General features: G+C 40.8%; 1 protein-coding gene across 1 annotated transcript in view; it reads right to left on the bottom strand.

Moving 5' to 3' along the window:
• Window positions 1–13,219: 13,219 nt before the first annotated feature.
• Window positions 13,220–23,288, bottom strand: part of LOC125377328 (variant surface antigen E-like) — an 86,108-nt gene continuing 76,039 nt past the window's right edge. Inside the window, exon 2 of the mRNA XM_048390358.1 lies at window positions 13,220–13,651. Coding sequence (XP_048246315.1) covers window positions 13,220–13,651 — 432 coding nt within the window. The remainder of the gene's footprint in view (window positions 13,652–23,288) is intronic.

Here is a 23,288-nt window from a genome sequence, read left to right as displayed (position 1 = left end):
GGTGGTCTCCCTGTGTATAGCGGTGGGTCTCCCTGTGTATAACGGTGGTCGCCCTGTATATATAACGATAGTCTCCCTCCCTGTGTATAGCGGTGGGTCTCCCTGTGTATAACGGTGGTCGCCCTGTGTATAGCGGTGGGTCTCCCTCCCTGTGTATAACGATAATCTCCCTGTATATATAACGATAGTCTCCCTGTGTATAACGATACAGGTGGTAAGATACTAAATCCGTACGTCACACGTGTGTCGTACAAGGTTGACCTTCTTTTATTCGTTTTGATTGGATAACCGTGACATCTGTCACACCGGGACTACTTTTTTCATTCATAAAAAATCGCGAGACTTCATTCATTTTGCAACTACATGGCAGAACTGAAGAAATTAATGAGAACGAGAGATATTTACAAACACTCTATTAAACCAAACAAAATAGTCACAAGCATCAATTTCGGTTTGCATTATATATAAGTTATGCATAGAGCTTCTACAGACATTACATAATCGAGCCATTTACAATGTACGACTACCGATCAATAAGATTGAGGGTCCCTATGAGCGTGACGCACCCGACCACTTTCGCAACTTTCAATTTGATTTTACGTAAAAGGATAAGCATGATGAAATGAAGTCTGTTTAAACTATCTGGACAGATATCTAGACTTACTTGGGACGATCCGGTTGTGCCATCAGTGTCCCCTTCGAAGCGTATTTTGTGGCGCTGTTCCGGGAGGTGTTGTTCATAATTGAACGACCAGATCACTGAAAGTGAACAGTTCTGATACAGATCATTCGAAAACTCCGTGAAAGTGTGCCTGACTTCTGATTTTGTTGCCCCAAACACTCCAAATGCGAACAAAAACATTCCCTATCTCTAGCATCACGATATGGCTGAAATACACTACTGCCTAAAAGTTCATTCCCCTAACACGCGTTGAGTACGCGTGTAACACGCATGTGACACGGGTGCTCAACGGGTTGCACACGCGATTCACACCCGTTGCACACCCGATTCCAACGGGTGTGAATCGCGTGTGCAACCCGTTGCACACGCGTGTGCCACGCGTGTAACACGGGACCGGGTTCCAGTTGAAGTTGACAAATTTATCAAATGAATAGTGAAATAAAACAAAACAGTGAGATGTGAAATTTGAGTTAATGAGCGGCCATTGAGCTGTGTTCACCAGACCGTAAATACAAGGTCGGCCCATCTTAATTAGTGTTTGGTTGCTAGACTTTTATGGCATGAACCATTCCACTAGGGTCCAGTCTAGCCATTGTGGCTAGCCGACAGTAGAACAGTAGTGAATTTAGATGCGAGTTTATTGCTAAGAAACCCCCGTGTTGACACGATTGTCGCGGGTTGGTAAATGTTCGCCATTAATAAAATAATTGTTTGTGGATTGCAAACATATTCATTTGCCCACACGAGTCATTCCATTTGATTGCAAATATAACGTTTTTCGTTCGCCAAATTTATGCTTTAGACAGTTCAATTATGACATAGCCGTCACCACCACTAATGTCTCATTATTTCACGTAGGAATATGTCCCATTTCTCCACACCCAACTTTCTGTGTTGTATTTTGAAAAATAAATAAAAGAAGGTTTTGTGTGGGACACTTTTATACTAATTATAAGAGGATGTTGTAAATGAATATGAACAGCCATGCTGTCTGACAGTTGATAAAATTTGAGATCTTCACAATCACCGGGTGTGACCATGTAGACAGAATCTCGTTAGGGTTTGTGATTTTTACATTTGCCCAATTACCATAGTGATTATTGCTGGGGATACCAAACGTAACAGTTTATTATTAGAGGTTGTGAGTACCTATACCACGTAGACAGGATATCTTTAGGATTTTAATCCTTCTTTGAGAGGCATTTAGAAGTTGGAGTACTACGTTAGGATAAGATTTATGGGTGACTTTAATCCTTTCTTTCTCTGTGGGTAATCCTTTCACGTTCATTTGAGGAAGTCACTCAACCAGGTCATGACAGGTCGTGAGTTTACTTACTAACTACTGTGAGCGTTTTTGGCATGACATCTTTTCTTGTATAAACATAGAAACGATGCTCACTCACTCACTGTTAATCTTCTGCAGTTTGCTGGCAAAGTGGGGATAAACCTCAGTGTCAAAGACGATCAAACTTAGTTCGAATCCTTGTTTATATTATCTCCCAAATGGGGACATTTTCATAAACTTGGCAAGTGATGATGAATTTTAATATTAATATTATTATAGTTTATGAAATTGTTAATAAAACTTTAATAAAATTGTGCTTCACTCTCACGAAAAATATATTGTCTGTGAGTAAATTTATTTGTCACGTTACATCGGCATTTTTCAGTGATATTGGGACTACATGAAACATGGCTGGTTTTACATTTCTGATACAGGTGCTTGACTGACTGAGTAGTTCATGATCAATAAGATATGTTTAAATCAGTCAAGTTTGCAACAATAGATGAATAAGTTGATACATTTGGACCGCAGTTACCGATTAACAACTTAAGACATAGAGACAGGGAGGAGATATATAACCAAACCTATGATCCTGTTGAGACAGTTGACAGTTAGAACGTTGGATTAAACGACAGTAACTAATTTGAACATTCCCCAGTTATATCATAAAATACATCATAACTCATAACAGTCCGAGAGACAGCTTCCAGACATATACTAGTATTGAAGGGACAATCGCTTTTGACAGTTTAAAAATAAACTCACCTTAAGGTGCTTGGCAAATCAAAACTGACCTCCCTGAATATGTTTGTTTAGGTTTGACAGCAACTATGCTTGTGGATTTCAGAGATAGACATGATTGGTTAGCTAGATGTTATTATAATAAGCGAAAATGTCTTAAAAGTCCACAGTTGGTTTAATAGTACAAAAAGTGTGTTATAGATCTATCAACGTTTTCTTTTATTGAACATAATATTTGCACTATATTGCTGTAAGCTGTAAATAATCTAGCCTCCCCATGTACGTAACTTACATATATTTATGTATGGCCAGAACAGCAGATAGAGTTCTGGTAGATAGGTACCTCGGAGATATAACGTGCGCTTTCCGACTTAAGCCTATCTCGCACACGGGGAAGCACTTGTACTATTAGGGTAAAAAAGGGTAATGATTAAATAAAGAAGTGCAACCCCCCCCCCCCCCCCACCCACCCACCTACCCACCCACCTACCCACCCACCACCACCACCCCGAACCACCCCACCCCCACCCCCCAAAAAAAGAAAAAAAAGTCTAGTCCTTGTAGTAGTCTTCTCATCCTGGGGGTCGGGATTCTGGTAGAGACTCTTGGCAAGGAGGGCGGCGGTATTGGCGACGAAGTGGTTTGAGGTCGGTACGCCACTACTCTGGAAGAAGTGGTACAAGTCTGTGTAGTTTGTGATGTCGTACTCGATGTCCTGTCCACCCTTCTTGTGCACCATGACGAAAGGGACTCCTTGTTTGGCGTAGAGATATTCCTTTGGGGTGTTGATCTGGTCAACCTTGAGATCCGGCCGGGGCCTGTAGTGGTTGATCGGAATGTCTGATTTTTCCACTAGTAAATAAAGTTCTTTGGTATGACCTCTTTTATCCCTGCTGACGTTATCCTAATGTTCAATTTCAGTCTGCCTCACCAAGCGTAAGAAAGCATTGTACACGTTCTGATAAACCACACTGATGCAATTAAGCAAATGAATATTTGCTGTGGGCAAATATCTATTTTCTATATATATTTGTAGATATGAAGCATTCTAGTTAATTGTGGATGCATTGGGCAGACAGAATTGTGTTTATTTCCAGGCCATCCTGATCGTCGTTTACTACTATAAGGTGTATGGTTGGAGGCAAGATCAAAGGCGCCGCACAGCATTTATTAGATAACAGACGGGGTCGTCCGTTTCGCTTTGAACAACCACCCCACCTGTCTGTAGGTGTTATATAATCGGTGCGCAAATAATTGTGTCAAGTCCACTGCCGGGCTGATGCGGTGTCAGTGTCAGCGATGAACATGAATGCTCAAATTATAGACTTGTAGCACTCACAAGTTGCTTAGCCAAATTATTTGAAAAGTGTATATTCAATCTCTGATAACAGGAAATATAACCTTAGAAAAAGATTCAACATACAAACAATCAAATGTAGAACACAGTCCTATGCTTATTATCATTTCTTCTGGATATGATCAACCTGCGGAACCCTCTATCCGATGAAGTAACTAATGCTCGCTCATTAAAAGAAATCAAATCCTTAATTAATCGTTCTGATGCAATTACTAATAATTTTGACTTCAAATATTTTCATAGATCATGCCAAATTGTCCACTGTCGCCTTAGGCTCGGCTGCAGTGACTTAAACGCTGATAAGTTTAGACGACATGTATCAGACATACCAGACTGCACTTGTGGATATCACCTTGAAGATGCAATTCACTTTTTCTATAACTGTTAAAAAATACGATAATATCAGAAACACTGTGTATTTCTACACACATGGGTATGGTCTAAAAATTATATTACATGGCAGTAGTTAAGCAGTTCTACAAACATGACTCTTCTTAAATCAGTTCATGACATCATTGTCAAAAGCAAAAGGTTTGAGTAGCTTAATTTTATGCATGTAGCAAAGGAAAACTGCATTACTTTATTTCAAAGACACCACTTGCTTGCTTTCATTTGTGCATTTTGTATGTTTATGTTCATCACTCTCTTATATATATCCAGCTGTTGTTAAGTTGTTACCTGGAGAGGTATTACATAAGCATGTTTTGCTTGTTTACCGATCCAGATTTCTTTTGAAATAAAAATACGTTTAAGCCAACACACAGCTAACCGTAAAACACATGATTGTAAACTATTCAAAAAGGGGCACTAATCTCTTGCTTCTTCTCGGGTGTCGGACTCAAACTCATTTATTCTTAGAATAACATGACATACAATTATCTACAATTTTTATTATGTACAATTTAATAAAAATAGGATACGTGGATACAAATACAATTTACCAATTGTATTGTACACATTGTTATGGAATTTAGATAGGCCTTTAAGATTTCTTACACTGTTAGTGGTCATAATTTTCTTAAATGTTTGGAAACTTAAGATATTGCTTATTTAAGAGTTCATATCGCCGTTGGTGAAAAGCTTCACATCGGAATATATAATGCAATTCATCTCCCACGGCGATAGAATCACAGAGTGGACACTGGTTGTCTTCCCTGGGAATGTTCAGCCATCGACCAGTTTCAACTGGTACTCCTTGGTTAGAAAGTTCTGACTTTTAGTATTGGGAGAAATATTGATTTTGAGAGCAGTAGATATTTCGCAAATGAAGGTTGATTCTTCAGGTAACACGACCTTTGGATTTCCGCTTGGGCTTACTAGCTGCCGTGAGTCAATTTGCTCGTTAACGCAACCGAGCGTGACAAGAGACTGGGCTACCAGTCTGCAGGGACAGCTAAATAAACTTACGCATTTTTGAAAACTGATTGGTTACCCGTGATCTATGAAGATTTCAACAAAGGGCGCATGGTAATTAATTTCTTCAGCCTAATCAAACAGACAAATAACGGCGAAAGCTCATCGGATGTCGTCATTTGGAAATACCCCTGATTGTTACAGTTTGATAATAAAAAAGTATCCCTGAGTGAAAGCATTTGCGGATTTCGGATTGCGTGGATGATACAATTACTACTCCCTTGTTGTCATCCACATTTTCTGGTATAACCCTACACTTAAGTATTTGTCGTAATTCACTTGCTGCTCAGTTAATGAATTTATAACATGTATTCTTAGTTGTAGCACCACTCAGATTACCCGATAAAGGTTCAAATTTGGTCTTTCTTGTACCTGGGGTAATTATTTAATCTAAATCCAGGTTTGAAGTGAGGTGGAATGTGAGTTATGCACGTCGCAGCCCAGCAAGTGATGTATGATCAGTTGCTTTACTTTTTTTGTAAATCAACTGATCATTCCCAGACATCAAAGGATCAACAGGAAATACGTTGATTGATTAATTACTGTTATCTTGCACAGTGGATATGTCAAAAGTAAGTGTTTACATGTGAAGGTAGGGTTACTAAACCTAGGGAATACTCATATCATGGCGTGAAGTACAGATGTAAAAACAACATACTTTGTTCAAAGGGTAACCGATAATACACTGACTGGTTGTTCATTGTTATCTAACTCAATGTATGTTTTTAAGAACCGTGGACATTATAAAAATAGTTGTCACGTGGGCTTTCTCAGCTAACTTAGCACCTATGTGAAACAACTGAAACAAAATAAGTGATCAGTTAAGAAACAAACACGGGTTATACTATTCGATACATTTAAATAACGTTTAAAAACGATATATTTAAATATTTTAATATATTTCATATATATTCCAAATATTGTCTCCAAATAATTATTATTAAAGTATTTGATTCTCACATAGACATTTTACATCGAATAAGTATTTTTGTACAGCTGCAGACGCAATGGATATTGTTCCTGTATGTTGATATTCCCGGATACATTATAACTTTGTTAGGTTGTTATAATGATTTTTGCATTTTGTTTTCATTCATTCGCTGCAGCTTTGAACAGAATCATTCTTGTTCCTTTCCGTTTGGTTGGGAAGTTTTTCGATGCGCGATAGACGGTGTTTTCACAAGTATTTTCTTTTGTAAGCGTGTATATGTTACAGTCAATGTGTAAAATATGATTCACTCAGGCAATTTATTAAATATCTAAATATTTCAGTCATTTTACAAATTGACTGAATAATCCATTCATTTATTTAACCGACTGACTAAAAATGATAAAGACGACCAAGAGAGCTTAAACACATCACAATATATTAATTATGCTAAGAAAAGAAGCCAAACAATACAGAACTGTACTTGGTGATGGTATTAAACATAAACAAATATTTGGAATTCGTTATCATATTAATAAAGATGGACATATTTTTCAGTTAATTTGTAAAATAAACTGAATATTTAGGCGTTTTAATACATTTCCTTAGTGAAATCTGTTTACATTTTGAATGTAAACATATACACACGGTAAAATAAGCAATGTTCAGTGAAATATTTACTCTGTGTTGCAAGTCAAAATAGTGTACACGAAGATCACAATTACCAAGCAAGTGACTTATCAAAACTGCATCACCATTACCGATGCTCCCCACAAATATACCTACATTTCAAAAACTGTATTTCATTTTTGTTGATCAGTGTGACCATACGTCCTTATACTTTCAATTAAAATGCGCTTACGAATGGCGAGCACAGGTCGCGAACAAGTCTAGATTTCTGCTATATCATCCGGGTACTCACTTGGAAAATACAGTAATGCACAGGTAACAACTACTCCCGCGGAATTGCTTTAGATCAGTGTCCTTTGTACGTTGAAATACTATATATTGTGAAAGACAAAATGATGTATCAAGGATCAAGTAGAAGATACATTGACCGTTGCGCTGGGAGTTTATTCAACAGACCGTGAAAATAACACTGCTGTATCTTATTATTTATTTTAGATGATGCAGGCAAAGCTCACTTCTCCTGGCGGCCATTATCAAACGGCCAGCTAAAACACAACCCCGCGCTTACTTCTACAGGTCTCTTCCTGTAGTACGGTAATTAGTATTCTCTCCCTCAAGTGTATCCTCAATGATATAACCCACCCTCATTAATTACATGCTGCTCTTTTCCAGCCTCACGGCTATGGAGCTGTGATAAAGAGTCCAAGTCATCATAAAGTAATTAGGGTCCAATAAAAACAATGCGCCGCCAAACCTCATACATATTATCACTGAAAGTCGTACTACAGACGGTTAATGTCAAATCACAATAAAAGCATTTCAATTGCAATAACATGTTGGTGAAACACCAGAACACGCACTCATCTACTGCACACACTACCTAACACATCGAACCGCATTACAAACCACCCTCAATCTAAACAAGGCTCTCACTCTAGAAGCAATACTAAACCCACAAAATAAACTAGAAAACTTCAAGGCCTTAGGCGTATTCTTAATCAAAACGGAACTAATAAAACGCATCTAAAAACACTATAATCCACCAAATCAAAATTACATAAACACACAAACATCCACCATACCCAGCTCCCTTAGTTCTCCTCCCCTACCCCATTGGCATCTATTCCAAATCTCAAAATTCCCAAATTCTATATAAGCAACCCCTAAAGCCCCCTCTTGGGTTGCGCACACCACTTTCGCCCCTTTCGGAAACACATTAAATGGCCTGGCCGGGCCCGTGTGCGAAATACGCATCAGTCGGAAAGCGCACGTTAAATCTCCAAAGTAAGTAAGTAAGTAATAACATGTTCCAGGACCATGTATTCTCTTAACACCATCGGATTTAGAAGCAATGGTCGTATAAAACAAAACAGATCTATTTAATCGCAACAGTATTCATGTTATTCCCACAAAATCACATAAAGAAAGGAGACATTAGGAAATACATGTGTATTATCATTTTTCGTCAGGATAACCAAATTTTCTCTCCTTGTTACCACCTCCAGGTTCAGCTTAAGACGGGTCCTCCTTTGGTCAAAAGTTTGTTCCCCCTCTAATGAGTGTGTCACGCGTTGCACACGAGTGGCGGACGGGGTGCACACCCGTGTGCAACGCGTTGCACACGGGTCTCACACGCGTGACCAACCCGATGCACACTAGTTGCGTAACGCGTTGCCCATGCGTGTAAGGGGAATGAACTTCTAGGCAGTAGTGTATTGCCGATGTGACGTAAAGCATTAACTCACTCACTCTAGCGTAAAGCGCTGTGAATAGATCACGGTTGTCTTTTCTTATTCCGGTGGTGACCTTGCCCTTCGATCGTTCGAAGCTGTCACTGACATGCAAGCCGACTTGAGTTTGTTGATTATCACCTCTTCAGTATAGATAGAGAATCTCACCCGAGTGTCTTTTGATATCAAATATATCAACACGAGTTGATAAAAGTGGGAAAATTCCGGGCTTGCCGAGGATTTTTGCCACTTTTATCAACGAGTGTTGATATATTTGATATCAAAAGACACGAGGGTGAGATTTTATTTATCATCCAACATCATTCTTCCAACTTTTTCAATTTGTAGACAGTAATTAACAGTGTTTTTAGTGTAAAAAGTACTGCTAACAGCTTCAGTAGCAGAGCCATTAGTGATGTCATTTGATTGTGACGTCATGGTAACCGGTGACGTCCCAATGGTCTGCAAAGCATTGTGATGTAATTTCATTGCAGCGATATCTACAGTGTAGATATCGCTTGATCTAACCCAAGCGATATCTCCTGTGGGAGCCAGTTTTGGATGTATGTCTTTGGCGAACACTCTGATTTCCCTCTTCCAAAATGGTACGAACATGATATAAATTCAGCTGATAGATCAAGGAAACCGAAGCATTTTGATTGCACAGACGGGACACCGGCAGTGCGAGTGACCGACTGTTAGTCCGATATTCAAAGCGCGGCGCTAATGTGACTTTTCAAATTTTCTTATAGGTGTCCTTCGTACTAACAACATGGCGCTTGAATTACCATAAGTTGAAGAATTTCTTCCAAATGGATCTTGAGCGTCGGTGCTGTTTTGTTTGCAAACACAACTGCAGGCGCATGTTGTTAATGCGTATGCATAGAAATGTCAACAATGCCCATATATGGGCATATATCAATATTCATGCACAACCAGATTTTGCAACCGGTTTCAGGTTTCAAATATACAGTCAATGCTTATAATTAAATTCGACAACGTAAAACATGTTTTATCTACAATAGTTTAACCCAAAACAGTTGCATATAGCAAAACAGACAAAAATGACGACATTGATAAACATTCCAGGTGTAGGAATACATACAGTGGCCTGACATGAATCAGGTGATCGTTTAATTTATGCACATAGCTTGACACGCCTACACAGTCAGTAGCCAATCAACGGAGAGTGGGATTAAAACAATGTTCATTTGACCTGTCAATTAAGGCAAGAGGCGAAAAGAACTGCAACAGTCAGACTGTAACGAACCGGAAGAAATATGTCCGAGAGAAGGCGGCAGTTTCAAATAGCATGGTCATTTACTGCGTGATTCAAACATTACTTCCCTGATTACGGTAAATCACAGTTGGAGAAATGCTAGTTATAAATGAAACCCGAAGACATGAAAGTTGAACCGGGGCGAGCGGGAATAAAACAGGCGAGCGAGCCTGCACGTTTGCTGTTTCATTCATTCTCGGCCATCGGTTTCAAAGGGTAGTTTGGACAATGAATATGCATGAAAGTCGCTAAATGTCCTGTGCATGACGATACACGTGAGCAGAAAGGGAATTCCCTCGACTGTAATATTGGGATTCCCCGACATTCCGAAGTAATAAAAGTAGTGCGCCGCGGTGGGCGTGGCTTAATTTTTTACGTTCATTGGGAAATGAATGCAATAACACGTGACCAATTCAGCTAATCAGAATGCAGGAATTTCCATGAACACAACGAAAATTTAATTATTTCACGATAAACCATTGTTCTTTCATGACGTCATTTCTGGAGATTCGAATATGTGCTCGCAACTTGATGACGTCATATCTTGGACGACGATATTTTTGAGAGGTACGTGTCAACAGAGAGTATCACCCTCGTGTCTTTTAATATCAAATATATCAACACGAGTTGATAAAAGTGGAAAAAACTCAGAGACTTGCCAATGTCATCCTGAAATCGAAATACCCGAAAAAACAATATCAGTGATTCATAAAAACGATATCTACAATGTAGATATCACTTGATCTCACCTAAACGATATTTCCTTTGGGAACCAGTTTTAGATGATAAAGTAGCTGTTCCCCATAGATATATTTGGGCTACGCAGATAATATAAACGAAGTGGCGGAACTATCGCTTCCAGTGTGGGAGAGATAATGAGATAACGAGAAAAGGTACAGATAATCGACGTGAGGATTGTGAGAATATGCGGGAAATACCATCGGATTCTATACAGGGAGTCATCATTAGTAAAATTGGGTAAATATTTCAAAAGCTTGGACATTTTATCAACCCCAAAGCGGCTTACATAATGTTAATATCTCATACACGAAAGAAACCCGACTCTTGTGAGTCGCCCTGTGGGTGCGCTCCTCATGTTTGTTTCTCCCTGCAGTGTTTTATTGTATAATTAAAGACTCCAACTCGTCGTTTATTTCTTAAATAACAGTCAATATTTTCAACTTGAAACATCTGCTCCCATCATGCAACTTTGCACAATCTACTTATTGTGAATTCATGCTATCTTTATGATAAATGATAAATGTTAAACGAATGACACCACGATAGTGGGTTAGGGCAGGGCGTCGGGAGATAGTATTCAAATAGCACACGTGTCCCAAGTCTCGATGTGAGCATCCTCGACTGTCGGGGGTATTATATCTCTAGTCTATTATGATCCATACCCTGGATCCATTCGCTTCGTTGTGAGCCTGTTTATTTTAGCAAATAGCCAATTGAAATTAAATTACTCACATGAGCTAGACATATTGCATGCGTGTATGTATGTATGGGATAAGGGGTGGGGTGGGGTGGGTGTGTACGTATATTAGACGTAGTTATGTATGTATGCATGCATGTGTCGGGGGAGGGGGGGGGGGGGGGGGGTGCATGCGGGAGTGGGGGGTAGGTAGGTGGGACTTGTACGGGTTTGTGTTTTATCAGTATATCATCTGTGCACGGTGTGTGAGTGTGGGGTTGAGCATGCGGGGTGGGGTAGGGAGGTGGGGCCTATAGGGGGTTGTGTTTTATCAGTATATTCTGTGCACGGTGTGTGAGTGTGGGGTTGAGCATGCGGGGTTGGGTAGGTAGGTGGGGCTTGTACGGGTTTGTGTTTTATCTGTATATTCTGTATAAGGTTAGCGATAACAGGGATGGGTGCGATGACGTCATGACGAGTAGATATAATCGAGGGTGGCCCGTGAGATCCCGAGTCTCGTTCGTGAAATAAAATCTCGTCTTAGTCGCCGTGAATATCTGTAAATTGCTGATGCTGCGTAAGGCAATGTTCCTTGCTCACTCGTCTGTGCGACACACTTTACCTGATGAGCAAAACAGAACTACTTCTCAAGCGCACTCTTAGAAATGTCTGTGAATATCTCATCGAAATGAAATGAAATCTAAAACCACGTACTGTACTCCTGTGAAACTACCATGATGCGCCATTGCAAATGATAGACACCAGAACTTCCGGAATGAGAGTTATCTCCCTTACATCATTAGACTGACCTTGGCAATGAGGCTGACGATGCTGAAAGGCCTAGACTTTGACAATCCTTTTTGGACACCAAAAAGATCTTTGTGACATTTTTTGAGATAATGTCAAACATTTATTTAATTTCATTACAGTGAAGTAGATAAACGATCCAGTCTACACACAGACGTGACTGGATTTCAGTTTGCTCATCACAGTTTGTCACGGGATACCTGAGGCGGAGGTGGTTCCTCAAAACTCTCTGAATGATCTGTTGTATTAAGGTTCCACTGACGCACTGTTTAGTTTCGAGTTGGTAAGGAGGCTGTTTCAAAGATCTGCTGAATGTTTAAGGAGGTTCTGTCGACGATCTGTCGAGGTTCCACTGAGACTCGGGAGGTGGGGTCGTCTGTTTGTACATGACGCCGAAGGCCCGGAATTGATTTCCCTCTTGGGTACAATGTGAGGAGCCCATTACTGATGTCCATCGCCGTGGTACTTGCCGGAATGTTGTTAAAGGCAGCGTAAAACCCTCTCACTCGTTGTAAGGTGGTGAAGTGGATTAGGAATATACCTTCAGTTTCTTTGAGTTCATTGGACTGTGAACCTTCATAGAGTGAGGCCAAACTGTATGCATGTCGGAGCTTGCGACATATTCCAATGAACTTACACAAAGTGAAATAAAACTCATATATATTCTTTATCACATTTTTTTGCCTCAAAGAACTTTGGCCTGGATGTCTTTAGAGAAGGCTGGGTGGGGTTCATGGGGTCAATAAAATAGGATGTCTTTAGAGAAGGCTGGGTGGGGTTCTAGGGGTTAATAAAGAAGGATGTCTTAAGAGAAGGCTGGATGGGGTACTGGGGGTTAATGCATAAGGATGTCTTGAGGGGTTAATAAAGAAGGATGTCTTAAGAGAAGGCTGGGTTGGGTTCTAGGGGTTAATAAAGAAGGGTGTCTTAAGAGAAGGCTGGGTGGGGTTCTAGGGGTCAATAAAGAAGGATGTCTTAAGAGAAGGCTGGATGGGGAACTGGGGGTTAATAGAGAAGGATGTCTTGAGTGAAGGCTTGGTGGGGTTCTGGGGGTGAATAAAGAAGGATGTCTTAAGAGAAGGCTGGGTGGGGTACTTGGGGTTAATAGAGAAGGATGTCTTGAGAGAAGGCTTGGTGGGGTTCTGGGGGTGAATAAAGAAGAATATCTTGAGAGAAGGCTTGGTGGGGTTCTGGGGGTGAAAAAAGAATGATGTCTTGAGAGAAGGCTGGATGGGGTACTGGGGGTTAATGCATAAGGATGTCTTGAGAGAAGGCTGGGTGGGGTTCGAGGGGTTAATAAAGAAGGATGTCTTGAGAGAAGGCTGGATTGGGTTCTGGGGGTTAATGCATAAGGATGTCTTGAGAGAAGGCTGGTTGGGGTTCTAGGGGTTAATAAAGAAGGATGTCATGAGTGAAGGATGGGTGGGGTTCTGGGGTTTAATAAAGAATGATGCCATGAGTGAAGGTTGGGTGGGGTTCTGGGGTTAATAAAGAAGGATGTCATGAGTGAAGGCTTGGTGGGGTTCTTGGGGTTTAATAAAAAAGGATGTCTTAAGAGAAGGCTGGGTGGGGTTCTAGGGGTTAATAAAGAAGGATGCCACGAGTGAAGGCTTGGTGGGGGTTTTGGGGTTTAATAAAGAAGGATGTCTTAAGAGAAGACTTTATAGGGCTCTGGGGGTTAATAAAGAAGATTCCGCGAGAGGAGGACGTATGGGATTCTGGGGGTTAATAAAGAAGGATGGCGTGTGAGAAGGTTGGATTGGGTTCTTGGGGTTAATAAATAAGGTTGCCAAAGAAGGCTGTGTTACAGATAACCCAACTGACTAACATTCTCACTCTCATGAAGCCACTTCGTCATCACCCTCCGCACAAGAACATGAAACCACTCAATCACTCAATCACTCACTCACCAACACTCACTCACTCACTCACTCAGTCACCCACCCACCCACACACCCACACACCCACCCACCCACTCACTCACTCACTCACTCACCCACTCACCCACACACCCACCCACCCACCCACTCACTCACCCACTCACTCACTCACTCACTCACTCACTCACCCACCCACCCACCCGCTCACCCACCCACTCACTCACTCACTCACTCACTCACCCTTTCATTTACAGAGACAACACATCTTCCACTGCTACCCGTACAGACTTTATGGAAGAGCGCCTCCTATGCACATGTATTTCTACAAATCCAATTTCCCAACTTTTTAAAGAAACCTCCCGTGTTTCAAAACTACAAAATGTACTTGGGGGTGATTTTGTAAATTTCATTCAATAGCAATGAAAATACATCGCATTTCGTTTGGAAAATTTTCAACTAAAAACGTCACCAACATTGCAATAACTATGAGATTTGACAGGAGCAAGACAAGATGTTTTTTTGTGGCGAGCGGGGAACCTGGGAATCGCGCGTTCAACTCCACGGAGTTATTGGGCGTCATCTGCCACAGCATGATTTGAACATGAATGTTTTATCAGAAATATGGGGTTACCGTGATGGTTTACGTATGAATAACGGCGCCAAGCTGTAAGGAGAGAACACAAGTGACACCTCTCCGATAAAGGGAAGCCGGTGTACTGAGAAGATTTACCTGCTAGCAGATAATGTCCGCCGGTTCTTATGGTCCAAGGACAGTGCTTCCCAGGTTATATTGTCCTGGTGCATGGACGGCTAGGTCAAACGAGTGATGTTAGGACAATCTGTAATTCATTTGAAGATTATTTTGTTCTTCTTTTGTGTGAATTGGGTTTATCGTCGATTTGAACAGACTACAACCTATTCAAAATGTCAGCGCCAGAGAATATAGTCAGTCTCGGTTATCAGCCGAAAAAGATTCCATTGGACGAAAAGAAAAATAGACGTGATGAACATTAATTTATGAATGGATCTTTGAAATGTCAATGAAGACACCAGGTGTTCGCGAAAAGGGTAAGCATGTTCTGCACTACCATAAGTCTTTGTTTGTTGCCCGACGCTGCACAGCAATACTCCCGGCATAAGACGGGGGCCTATTAACGGTCAAGTCTGGACCAGACAATCCAGTGATCAGTAGCGTGAGCAATGATCCACATTGTTGTGGAACAATGCCATACTGCGAACCAAGTCACCAAACATGACAACCCAACCATTACTATGGAATACTACAAGGGACATTGTCGCGTTGACGCATTGTCTGTCGCATTGTCGTCCTTGCAACAAAGCAAAGCCAAAAGTGCGACATTTTGGCCATTTGTCGCGTTGTTGCTTTGTCGGGCATTTTAACGCCTTTTTTACACATTTTTGATAGGGCGACCTTGAAAATTGTCGCGTTGCCGCATTGTTTGTTTGTTTGTTGTTGAACGCTGCACTCGGCAATATTCCAGCTATATGACGGCGGTCTGTAAATAATCGCTTTGGTAAAATAAAAAAGATTGCGACAACGCGACAATGCGACATTTGGCCAAAATGTCGCGTTGTCGCATTGTCGCGATTTGGCTAATTTTGACACTTTTTGCTTGTCAAATATCCCTGCATCGTTTTTTAAGAAAGATTTTCCCAACTAAACTTTTCAAACCTATCTCCCTTCATCTCTCCTCCAATCCTATATTGAGATCCATTCCAAGAAGCTTACACTGTCGCCATTACAACATTAAACGTATTCCACATTAACAGCTGTCACAAAGAGTTATCTCCCCTGAAGCCATGTAAACCACTGGTTGATGGTGGGACATCTGTCGATGACAAAAAGGTTGAATTCACTGGTTAAGTCACTATTGCTTGTTTCGTTTTTATTTGTTTGTTGTTTAACGCCGAACTCAGCAATATTCCAGCTATATGACGATGGTCTGTAAATAATCGAATCTGGACCACACAATCTGGTGATTGATATCATGAGCATCGATCTACGCAATTGTTGTTGGTGGTTTTGTTGTTTAACGCCGCACTCGGCAATATTCCACCTATATGACGGTGGTCTGTAAATAATCGAGTCTGGACCACACAATCTAGTGATTGATATCATGAGCATCGATCTACGCAAATGTTGTTGGTTGTTTTGTTGTTTAACGCCGCACTCGGCAATATTCCACCTATATGACGGTGGTCTGTAAATAATCGAGTCTGGACCACACAATCTAGTAATTGATATCATGAGCATCGATCTACGCAAATGTTGTTGGTTGTTTTGTTGTTTAACGCCGCACTCGGCAATATTCCACCTATATGACGGTGGTCTGTAAATAATCGATTCTGGACCACACAATCCAGTGACTGATATCATGAGCATCCATCTACGCAATTGGCACACGATGACATGCATTAAGGGTTGCTGAAGACGAATTCCAGGGGCAGGTCCCTCTTGTGTGCCTTGTGTGCCTCTTGTGTGCCTTGTGTGCCTTGTGTGCCCTTTGTGTAGATTATAGCCAATGGGAAGAATACAGTTCACTGTAAAACGACAAGAGAACAACTTTGCACAGAACATGTAACCGACATTATCAATCAGGTTATTTCCTAGTTCAGGCTACGAGGCCCATAGTACAGTTGACAGATTATATTAGTCGCCTGTCCAGTGTGTTACAACTTTCCCGATCCAATATCAAATATAATTAAACATATAAAACTATCAAATGTAGAACATCAATATCACACGAGTTATACATTTGTAAACGCAATTCTACCTTATAATATGAGCTAAGAAAAGAATTTCTAAAACAAGACATGGTATTCATCTTCTCCGAAGTGAAGGTCACAGTCTTCCCAAGCAGCTTCTGTATCAGGTATATTTATCGTTGACATTTTACGAATGATGTTGACTCGAAAGTTGTACACACTGCTCTAACTAATCGTTTGTCTTTGAGTAGTTATATATCATTCAAGAAATTTTATAAGAAATAATTCACTAAAAACGTAGAAGACTCCAAACGTTGGTACAATGTTTGGAAATGAATATCTGTTAAGCATCTCAACGTGCAGACAAAAACATGTTCTTATCACCAACATCTTGGTGTGACCACACACACGCAATACAACATGGTGTCAATTCTTTAAGCATAATATAACTTTGGAAGGGGTATCGACTTACATTCATTCTCAAAAGCTTCATCCAGTACTTAATTAGTCTTTTTTGCGTACTTATTAACATACAACGACGCCCAGTTACACCAAGAATAGCTTTGTATACTGCATATTTACCCATGCCAAGAAAACGTTCAAAATTCGCATGCTTTTATCTGTTCAATTGCGTCATGATATATAATACCCCCTATTTCAGAACCATACATGAATATGAGGAGCGAGTTTGCCGACACATGTTTTGCAAGCAGTCGAGAAATCCATAATTCTGTTATTACCGAACAAATGGAAAACTTGACCTATTACCTTGCGTGCTTTCATAAGCGTTTCACACGTTTAGACCACATTAACCGTCAGAAGAACATAATTCCCAGATAATTATAGTAGGTTTCCGCCGTTATCTTCACATTATCCAGAGTCGACAAAACGAAACAAGGTAACAATTCCAACATATTTCGGCAAAATCCAACTGTTTTAATTTGTGGAAAAGGTTCCAAGCCGCAGAGGTCTACACGCATATGGAAAGTGATCCCGCTTGGCTCGTGCTCTCGCAAAGTTGTTTTGCAATTGAGATCTCGAAAGGTTGCCCAAATTTGAAAAATGCCTTAGTTACGCCACAGTTAGACACTGATTTTCAGTATATTAGACTATTCTTTTGATAATGATAGCAATTATCCCAGTAGTTTCTCCAAATTCCCGATGGTTAATTCTGACTCGATTGCCGAAGGGCGACGCATTGTTTGTTTATAAGTAGTGAAAGCAGTCCCTACTTGACCTTTGATATTTGCATTTTTATCAGCATATGACCCCAACGGATATCGTTTTTACCCGTTGGCTTTATCCTGCCGAGAAATCTACCCATTATATGATAAACAAATATACCGGGATCACAAGCAGCATACATTTCTATGACAAGCTCATTAATAAAAGAATATAAACAGGACAGGGCTCAAAACGCAACTTTGTCTTACTCCACCAGATGTGTTAAAAAAAGAAGTTTTACAGCAATCAACGTTTACACCCCCTTTTTCTGATGCATACATATTTCTTAACAGATGGTACATTTTACCATGACATCCTTTTCATAAGGGTAAATATAACATTTATTTCGCTGTCAATATAATCAAACGCCTTTTCTAAAATCAATGAATACACATTATAATCTGCCTTTTGGCTTGGTGAGATATTTTGAACATGTTGCCTGCAAAGTGAAAATATGACCAATAGTGGAATATTGAGAACGGAAACCTGCTTGAGATTCCGAAATATGGTCTTCTTCCTTAACAGATTCTGAGTCTTTTTCTAGAATAGACGTGAAAACCTTAAATAAGATATTTAAATAAAAATACCTCTGTAATTGTTAGGATCCGTTGTCAACCCACTTGACCGTCTCCGTGGTCTAGTGGTAGAGCGTCTGCCCGGAAGGTCCGGGTTCGATCCCCGGCCGCGTCATACCAAAAGACGTTAAAAGATGGTACTTGTCTGGCGCTCGGCATTAAGGGGCTAAACAAGGACTGGTCGGCTCGGAGTCAGTATACTGTGTCTGAGTGGGGTATTCATGTTAAACTGCGGCATGGTATGTCAGTGTGCTAGCACTATAAATCGGCATCAGTCCGGACAAGTACAAGCAACCACACACACACACACGTACATGCCTGTCGCTATATAAGTGCAATAATCTTGGACGCGACGTTAAACCCCATTTCGCCTCACCTTTAACCCCACTTTTGTATAACAGTATTGTAATACCTGGATTCGATACTTCAGGAAACTCTCGTTATCAAGAACTTTGTTAAAAAACAAGACAAGACATGGTCTAAAGTATTTATTAGACAGTTTTAATAATTCAGACGGAGTGCCGTCCTCTCCTGCTGCTTTTTATCTTCAGTTGTCAAATAAACTCCTTTTTGGTTTGCAGCAATATTTAAAGATGGATTTGGCCGATATATAATCGTTGATGTTTTTTGCACTTAAATTATCTGTGTTCTGTGAAAAAGTGAAGCTGTTATAACAAACCTGTCAGCAGCAAAATACAAATAATTCACTTAAAATAACAACTGCAGCATTTTACATCATCAGTTAACAACATCATATACTCGACCATCATCAAACACAAAGAGTTGGGTGAAATTAATATACTAGTATTAAACGTCTAGGAAGAATCAGCTTGCAGTTTAACTCTTGAGCCTTTCTAAACAGGACCATTCACTAAATTACTATCACAACTTTGAAAATATTTTTTTCTGACTTATATTCCAGTAGTACATGACCAGACTCTGTTCGCGGCAGTACAATCCTATTCTGGACATTCTAGATAAGGCAGTGCTAATGATAAATCGTATTGGATATACGAGTAAAAGTAAAGTTACTTGGAGTGTACGGCCATGCATTGTCATAGCTTGCACAAAGCATGTCATGAAGTTGTTTTCCATAATTGTGACTACATTACTACAAGGTAGTCTTAGTTTAGCGAACGAATCACCATGGTATAAGATTTTATTATCTGGTTCACATCTGGTGTCTTCGTTCAGAATAAAGTTAAGTTTAGAGGCTGTTCTTATGGTGGCCGAGAGGAGACATTTCGCTTTACCGACTTTTACGGCGCGAGAAAGCGAGAACACGAGACGAGAAAGCAATAGTGCATTAAAGTCTCCTCATATGATAAACGTCCAGTCAACTCCATATCCATGCGTTTATTCTAAAAAAGGTCGACACCGCTGTCTTCCAAGTTGCCATGCTCCATCGACCCCAAAAGGTGTATACAGAAGACTGGAGGAAACGCTGGATGGGATTATTAATATAAAGTTATGGAAAACTGACACAGTTTCACCAGTTACATTTAATTCTCTTGAATCCCCCGGAAAGTTGTTCCTGGTCCTGTCCGCGTTTTGCCTCTTCAGATGGTCATGTGACTGTCAACCTTCCAGCGCCTCACTGTCCGCTTGGATTGTAGACTCCTTGATCTAAGGTTTGTTTGTTGAAGTGTTCCTCATCACATGTAAAGATCTTCCCCTACGTATGCCGTTGGTTAATTATTAGTTGTACAACGTCAGTTAGAATCAAGACACCGTTTTGGTTTTGGTTTGTTGTTTTACGCCGCACTCAGCAATATTCCAGCTATATGACGGCGGTCTGTAAATAATCGAGTCTGGACCAAACAATCTAGTGATTCCAAGAAGCTTACACTGTCGCCATTACAACATTAAACGTATTCCACATTAACAGCTGCCACAAAGAGTTAACTCCCCTGAAACCATGTAAACCACTGGTTGATGGTGGGACATCTGTCGATGACAAAAAGGTTGAATTCACTGGTTTGTTTGTTGTTTAACGCCGCACTCAGCAATATTCCAGCTATATGACGACGGTCTGTAAATAATCGAGTCTGGACCAAACAATCTAGTGATTTACATTATGAACATCGATCTTAGCAATTTGGATCGATGTCATGCATCATCCAAATCTGAGAGCCTGACCACCCGATCCCGTTAGTCGCCTTTTACGGCAAGCATGGTTTGCTGAAGACCAGACACCATTTAAATGCACGTACTGTGTATCATCAAGCGAGTAAACGTCGCTTCACCACAGGGCATCAAGTTGATTTCATCAGATTGATTTTTTTAAATGTCTGAATGACTTTAATTATTATTGATAGATTACTTTAATTTGTCTAGACGCCATGTGTCAGCGTTCATTGTTTGACCTTTAAAGTCGATTTAAAACAGATGCTGCTATAAACACGTCTTCTGTAATTTGCTTTATTAATCAATCGTATACTTGGGGCACAGGTGGCCCAGTCGTCTAAGGCGCCACGTTTCGCTGTGCAGAGTTGCGTCCCTTGGGCACGCCAGAAACCTATGATTGTGGGTTCGAATCCCGGTTCGCCCCGATTATGTTTCTAGGTTTGTCAGCACTATACCCGTGCTCTAGGGTTTCACCGAAGTGGTAAACGTCTGAGATCCATTCGAGCTTTCCTCCCACATTATGCTGACACGCCGCAATATAACTGGAATACTGTTAAAAGCAGCATTAAACCCATCTCACTCACTCACTCAATCGTATACTAGTAGTCGTATCAGTATACTACTCTTTTGTCGCGTTCCAAAATCAATCACACCAGTCATTTTTGTATGTAGCACATATCCGAAAACGTGGGTGGTGCTTAATTAATGCTCATGTGTATTTAATGCAACATCGCGATGTACGGGGCACAGGTGGCCCAGTCGTCTTAAGGCGCCGTAGTTCGCTGTGCGGAGTTGCGTCCCTTGGGCACGCCAGACACCTACGATTGTGGGTTCGAATCACGGTTCGCCCTGATTATGTTTCTAGGTTTGTCCGCACCATACCCGTACTCGTGGGTTCACCGAGGGGCTAAACGTCTGAGACCTGCATCACTTCGAGCTTTCCTCCCATATTAGGCATGACACGCCGTGATATAACTGGAAAAATGTTAAAAGCGGCGTTAAACCCAACTCACTCACTCATCGCGATGTACAGAAGGGAGCAGTCCCCGCCTTGACCACAGCTACCACAGATACACATAACTTGACGACATCATTAAAAGCCACATGAGCCTATCGTTGATCAGATAAAGCTAATTGGTTGGGACAGTGAGTGAGTGAGTTTGGTATTACGCCGCTTTTAGCAATATTCCAGCAATATCCCGGCGGGGGACACCAGAAATGGGCTTCACACATTGTACCCATGTCGGGACTCGAACCCGGGTCTTCGGCGTGACGAGCGAACGCTTTAACCACTAGGCTACCCGACCGCCCCTGGTTGGGACAGCCCTGTAATGGTTCCGTCCTTCCCGCAGGGAAACAAATGAGATGCGCTGTCAGATTCTGTTGTTCGTACATCATTCTTATATTTGGCATCCTCTGGCATCCTGTACCAGAATCAAATATTTACTGGACTGCGGCGTAAACCAATATCCACTCACTCATCCTGATCACCAGTCTTTCACTTTGAACTGGACCCGTGAAGATCCGGGGCAGAATAGGTCTTCAGCAACCCATGCTTGCCGTAAAAGGCGAATATGCTTGTCGTAAGGGGCAACTAACGGGATCGGGTGGTCAGGCTCGCGGACTTGGTTGATGCATGTCATCGATCCCAATTGCGTTGATCGATGCGCATGATGTCAATCACTGGATTGTCTGATCCAGACTCGATTATTTACAGACCACCGTCTTATAGCTGGAATATTGCTGAGTGCGGCGTTACCCAACAAACAAACAAACAAACAAACAAACAAACAACTTTGAACTGCATCGTAGATGAAACGCGCAGATATCTATTGAATCCTGTGTTTCACAAAGTCCGGAAAACAGAATGTACTGTGTGGGGCAAATAAATACTACCGTATTCGACATAACAAGCGTCCCGCTCTAATAACCGCCCACGGCGATATTTGCTAATATATTGGCTAGTGAACAATCCTTATTAGCACCCCTTCAGATTGAAGACCTATTTATGCATCCTTAATCATGGGCAATTAAATTCTGGAAAAATACATGGGTCGTATATAATTATTTTAGGCTGTCAGCAAACCAAGAAATTTATTTTTCAACCCTGTTTTTTTCCACCAAAATATTATTTTAATAAGAGCCCCCTATTTCTAATTTTGAGAGAGCCCTAGGCGCTTATTACGTCAAATACGGTATGTCGGCAATTAATATATTTTAGTGTTGCCGAACAATGACAGCTAACTTTAACAATAAAGTTTCAGTAAAAGGTTTGTGTTATCTGTAACGACTAGCGCTGTCGTGTGTTTTTTCAACTCTGTTTAGGAACTTAATGATAGTTATTGTTGTAAAACGTTACCAACTGTTCAATAGCGCCTGTAATCAGCAAACAACAGCATAATAGTCATGTTATCTCGAACCTAGGATCCATCTGTTAATAAATAATCGTTTTGAGCGGTCTGTCAAATCACAGCAACTTCCGACAG

The sequence above is a fragment of the Haliotis rufescens genome, unplaced genomic scaffold (assembly GCF_023055435.1).
Source record: "Haliotis rufescens isolate VD_foot unplaced genomic scaffold, xgHalRufe1.0.p SCAF_9, whole genome shotgun sequence".
NCBI classification, from domain to species: Eukaryota; Metazoa; Mollusca; class Gastropoda; order Lepetellida; family Haliotidae; genus Haliotis; species Haliotis rufescens.
This window is presented reverse-complemented; position numbering and strand designations above follow the sequence as displayed.